Source organism: Lampris incognitus, chromosome 5 (genome assembly GCF_029633865.1).
Source record: "Lampris incognitus isolate fLamInc1 chromosome 5, fLamInc1.hap2, whole genome shotgun sequence".
Classification (NCBI taxonomy): Eukaryota; Metazoa; Chordata; class Actinopteri; order Lampriformes; family Lampridae; genus Lampris; species Lampris incognitus.
This window is the reverse complement of record NC_079215.1, coordinates 47,124,723-47,130,836: the sequence shown is the minus strand read 5'-3', so window position 1 is coordinate 47,130,836 and position 6,114 is coordinate 47,124,723. Positions and strand designations below refer to the sequence as shown.

General features: G+C 41.0%; 1 protein-coding gene across 1 annotated transcript; it reads left to right on the top strand.

Moving 5' to 3' along the window:
* Positions 1 to 2,046: 2,046 nt before the first annotated feature.
* Positions 2,047 to 3,745, top strand: LOC130112679 (uncharacterized). Its single transcript, XM_056280140.1, has 2 exons — positions 2,047 to 2,455; positions 3,044 to 3,745. Exons 1-2 carry the CDS (start codon positions 2,114 to 2,116, stop codon positions 3,704 to 3,706), a joined length of 1,005 nt encoding a protein of 334 aa, XP_056136115.1. The 5' UTR covers positions 2,047 to 2,113; the 3' UTR covers positions 3,707 to 3,745.
* Positions 3,746 to 6,114: the final 2,369 nt, after the last annotated feature.

Below are 6,114 nucleotides of genomic sequence, written 5' to 3'. Positions count from 1 at the left end.
GTTATAGGTCCAAAGTAGTCACAGCCCCCCCACGCCAGCATTCCATATTTCCATTTCAGGAAGTTTACAACCCGACCCACAATACCAGTTTGGGTTGAAGCAAGTGCAGTCGGGTCAGAGTTACGCTTCGGGAAGGCAGGGACTCTAGAGGCATGGGTTTTCTTGCTCTTTAATGCAGATTGATAAGTTTTGAGGAAATGTGTAGGGAAATTAAAAATGACAAGTTAATACAGATTATTTGACAAGTTTTAACAATTTTATTAAATGTGGCCAAGGATTCTACACAGAATCAGAGTACCCTGTTTAAAAAGCTGCCCGAAACTGTTGGATCTACTTGCGGTAAAAAACACTAGATTCTCTTGCAATTTGAAAATATTGTGGTTAGTTTTACATTTGTATTTTTTGAGCAGCTTTAAAAGTAAAGAGCTCAAAAATCACCAAGTCTCTGAAGGCACTGATTCTTGAGAGCCATCCAAGCCTGTCTTACTTGTCACCTTGCACCCCAACTGCCCAAGCTGAAAGACTTCAGAATCAAATGTCAGTGTAGCAAAACCAATATGCTTTCACAACTGCCTTTCAAGTTTTTAAAACACATTCATATAAATTGCTTTTATGAAATTACTCTAATGCTAAGTCTGTTTCTTTTGTTGGATTTGTTTTCCATTTTTTTATTTCTAAATCGTATTCATTTGTATTAATTGCTTGTAGTTATAATGCTTTATTTTATTGATTCTTTTTTACCTCTTAAACCATGTGTAACATTTTGTCCAAAAGCATTTTTTAAGGCCTTATGATTTCCTTTGTCATGTTAGGCACATGCAGTCTTTTGTTAGTTCAGTACTTGGAATTACAACTTTAGGGAACTATATAAGAAATATGTTGTTGAGGTTTTGAATTTACTTTGCTCATTGAGAATTTCAACCATTTACAAACAGGTCAAAGATTGCAGACAGAGATCCCCAGCACTGCTCTGGACACAGCCTCTGATTTACCATTGCAGCTGACTGCCATGCTCCCACAGATCATAGGTACTCAATCTACCAATGCCATTGTTAATTTTCTCATCAGAGACTTGCACCCACCAGCCATGGTAGAAGGGGAGGGGTTTAGACATCTGATCCATACCCTGCTGTCCTCTCAGGAGGAGTTGCCTTCAGTTCACCTGCTGGAAGATTTCCTTAAGGACCTCCATACCCAAGGCACAAAGAAGTTAGCTGAGTTGCTAAGGAGGAGGACAGTGAGCAAGGAAAATGAGGATGTTTCAAACTACACTGCTCCCATTGAAGCTGAGCCAAGGAGACGTGGTCGACCTCCAGGCTCTACAAGGGAAGTTCCTCACTTTGTCACTTTGAGTGTAGATGCCTGGTTTCACGAGTGGCAGCAAGACAAAGAACATTATGCCACCCTCTGGGCACATTACATTGACATGGACTTCAAGTGTCAGAACCTGGCCCTGACCACTCAAAGACTGGTGGAGACAGGGGCTGGAGACTGCAGTCTCAGAGTGCTAGAGGCCCAAGTGAAAGCTATAGCCCAAGAATGGGGGATATCACAACCCAGCCTAGTTGTATTGGGAGGAGATGAAAGTGAAAAAATGAGGTTGGGATCAGTGAGGTGTGAAAAAAGCCAAGAGTCAGCAGGAAATGGTTCCTACCCTAACTTGACAACATATCTTGAGAGAGAGGACTCTGTAACTTCTGATGAGCTACAAAGTGTAAAACATGCCCGTTCCACTGAAGAATTCCCATTCATCCCTTGCTTTTTCAGTGCAGCACAGGGCTGCATTGAGGAAGTAATGACCCATCCTGTCATCTCCAAGACCCTAGGCTTGTTCCAATGTGTTCTTTCCATCTTATTCCCCTTAAACACACCAAAGAAAGACTCGTCTCAACAGCACATTCAGAGCCTATTGCTAACAATGCCCAGGCAGGAACAAACTCAGATGAAGCTATGGGCCCACAGCCAACTGAGCTGGAAGAGGCTGTACTCTGTGTTAAATACCCTACTGAAACATCAAAACCTGGTCACTGAAATGATAAAGGAGATCAAAGGGGAACACTCAATTAGAGGAGATGATTCAGAGAGCATTAGGGGTAACAGCTGTTGCCCAAACATGGACTCTAACACATTGATATTAGGTACCTTAATGGCTCCCAAGAGTTCTGAATGGAAGGTTCTAGAAGACCTCTGCTTGGTCCTCAAGCCCTTGGACATTGCATGTCGCACTCTTGCTAGGGAGGCCTTCCCTTGTCTGTCCCTGATCAAGCCCATTTTAACTGGCCTGCTGTCCCGCCACCTCGTTCCCCAGCCGGGAGACTCCTCAGCCATCTTGAAGGAAGTGAAGAAGATGATTTGGTGTAACTTGGCGAGTTCTTATGATATCCCAATTGTGAACAGGGCTCTGTGTGTGGCGTGTGCCCTGGATCCACAGTTCCATAGCCTGGGATTCATGGAGGTGAGGGTAAGTCATGAACTTAATACAAAATTAGAGAAAAAAACAACCCAGGTAAATGATTTAGCAACAAATGTTACAACTAGAAATCAGATAATTTACTGCTGTCCTTGAATATTACTTGTTGAATCACAATTAACTTTTCTGTCAAATTCATCCATTCATTCGTTTCCTTTTTTGAATTTCTATATTTATATTCTGCCTTCTTGACAAGTATATCAGGTGCATACAGATTATAGTGTAATGATTTTGGAACACAACGCCTGCATTGTGTTTTGAGACAAGACTTAAACGTGCACTGTTATTTCTGAGAATGTTAATTTTTATTTTCTCAAGACTCGTATTTTGGATCTACATACTCATAATTTTTTTTAAGAGATTTTTTTTCCTGCTTTTGTATGTTTATGGTCACATTCCTAATTATGGAATGGGCCAGGAAATCCAAATAATCCAAAAGACTGCAGTTGTTATGCACCTCAATGCAGCTTTGTGATTTAGGGGGTAAATGCAGTCCTTGGGCTAGATATTATAAAAGTATGGTTTTGCTTATATACTTCATAGTTTGAATGGCTAATTTTTATCATTTTCAAGGAGCAGACAGACACATATAACTGGCTGAAGGAAGAGGCGATCAGGATGGTTAAGAAGGACAAAAGGCACAGCCAGGCTGCAAAGCAAAGCCGAAATAAGAGAAGCTCCTCTCCTTTGTCATCAGAGTCGGAGGAAGACTATATCCGGAGGAGCAAACGGCTGAAAGATGTGCCTCCCATCAACTTCAAAGAACTAGCAGATGTTATGGATGAAGGGGGCGATTTGGGGGAGCTGGAAGAGAATGAGACCACAGATTCAGGCTTGCACACAGGACTGTCTGGTATGGAGTTTTTACTTGGCGACCTTTTTGGCTCCACCCATCAGTGCAGGCAGAGCTCTGTGGAGGAATTGTTGGACATGGAAATATCAGGCTTCAGAGCTGATAAGGGTGCCTCACTGGGAGTGGAGCCACTGCAGTGGTGGAGGGCCAAGGAAGGACAGTTCCCATTGCTGGCCACAGTTGCACGGGCCTACCTGGCTGCCCCAGCAGTTGCTGGCAACGCAGCACAAGGCTTTTTGCAGGAAGATGAACCAACCACTTCAAGAAAGAGGGCCACCATTCCACCAGAGATTCTGGATTGGATCTTGTTCCTGCATCATAACCGCATGCCTATTACTGTTTTGAGGCAGCCATCAAATATAAAAGAAGAAAGTATGTATTAGAGAAATGGTCAGGCAGGCTGTCCTGACAATTAACAGCCTCTGATATTGTCATGGTTAGACAATCTTATCAGGTGGATCAGAGGTTCAAAAAGTAAGATAGCTCATATACTCTGTGTAGTTCCGATTTTTTTTTTACTGTTGTGTTTAGGGCTGCATGATATTAGAAAAAAATACACATTGCGATATATTTTTTTCCGCGATACATATTGCAATATGAAAAAATGCAGGAATTTTCACCAGATGACTTGATTAGCTCTATTTGGAACGAATAAATCATTCTCTTGAATGATTGAGGTGATTTTGTAGGGGAGTTTTTGGGAAATTGTGAAAAGTTAGCAGTGCCTTTTTTTGCCATTCATATGGGAAGCAGAGGAGATGGAGCCAGACATATGACATAAAGTGACGGCCAAGAACAGTCATGTGCAGTGCGGCTCTGATGTCATCCGAATCTGCATGTACACATAAATCATCCACTTGCCTCCCATCCGAATGAATTATTTCCTCCAATTTAGAGACCCGCACCTGATCACACATTACCATTATTTCTCAGAGTGGTATACATAAGCATGATATGTTCGAGGTGCTCTTTTTGTGGCTATCATATACATACATTGCTTTACAGCTATTGCATATGAAATACCCATCACTTGACTCATCATGGTTAAGTATTTCACTATATCGTTCCCACGTGGAACTTTTGTGCCCCTCTTTTTTATTTTCCCCCTTTTTTAATTTTCTTGCTGGTCTTTTTTGCCTCAGTGGCTACTTAAGACAAATGGATGCTGCAATTTGCACAATGAGAGTCTAGTCTGTTAATTTGTGTTGGATGATAAATGAAGCTGAAAATATGTTCATATTTTAGAGAATGTAATTAATATTTTCCTCATTAATGATGTATTAGTTCACCCACCTGTAACACATCTTCTATTAATCCATCCATCCATCCATTATCTGAACCACTTATCGGGCAACAGGCGGGGAGACACCCTGGACAGGCCACCAGGCCATCACAGGGCACACACACACACACACACACACACACACACACACACACACACACAGTCATACCTAGGGACAATTTAGTATGGCCGATTCACCTGACTTACATGTCTTTGGACTGTGGGAGGAAACCGGAGCCCCCGGAGGAAACCCACGCAGACACACAGGGGGAACATGGAAGCTCCACACAGAGGACGACCTGGGATGACCCACCAAGGTTGGACTACCCCGGGGCTCGAACCCAGGACCTTCTTGCTGTGAGACGACCACGATGACCACTGCACCACCATGCCTCCCTGCTATTAATCAGAATTTAATTTTTTATGACTTGACCCGCCCGATCTGCAGATTAGCCACGGTGCCCACAGGTATAACTGGGATCCGTGCATCACTAGTCAAGAAACAGACAAACATGTCGATGTGTCATTTGTCCAAACAGCGAAATTGGAGTAAATTATGTTATATCAGACAGACTTCTCATGTAGATTAGTTCTGGAAAATGAGAACTGTGCGAGTCTTCCTTTTGTATCAAGTAGCAAAAAGTTGAATCATGAGGGGTTTGGGTTAATTTGCCTTACTTCACATTGCACGTCCTGCTGTGTGACTATTGCCCAAGAGCACATTGCGATGACGTTGCCGAAACGATATATTGTGCAGCCCTAGTTGTGTTACTCCTTATTATAAACCATGTACTTTGCAGTGCCTCACCTCCTGCTTGAAGTTACTGTATCATACTTTACCTTTGCAGGTCCAATATTTGTTGTATTCTAAGTAAAAAATGCTGAACTGTTTACAAAAACACTACAGTCATTCTTTGCTCTGATTTTGAGCTTCGAGATAAGAGATTGAAGTCTTCATTCAGTTTTATTTTAAAGTTAGTATTGTCTATAAAGGCTTAGAGGTGTTCCTCCCCCTCATGTCATTTTTGACAACTGCCTGCATTTGGAGTAAACATAGTTGAGCCTGAACATTTTAAGGTGGTATAATCAAGGAATATTTAGCACTGAATCATCAAAAATATAGGCTAACATTGCTTTAATGCTGAGTCAGTTAAAGCCTGAGGAAAAGAGGCTGCAACTGTTCTACCTCAATTGTGTATATGGAAGCTTTTTCTGGGTTTATCTTTTGATTTGTTTTATTTCCAAAGTTATTTTTTTTCTGGACATCTAGTATAATTTAAAATATTTTTTTAGAATTAGAAAATTGTCAGTAATACATTGTCTTAACAAAATTATTTTTTTTAAATTCCTTTAGTAATCATACTTAAATCTCTCATAAGTTAAATGTGATAAAACTATACCCTTTAAACATTTTAAACAGCTTATAGAATATTTTTTTTACCCTATTAAAGATAAGATATAAAAGATTCCCCACATAGATTGACTTTTTTTTTTTGATTTGCAAAGATG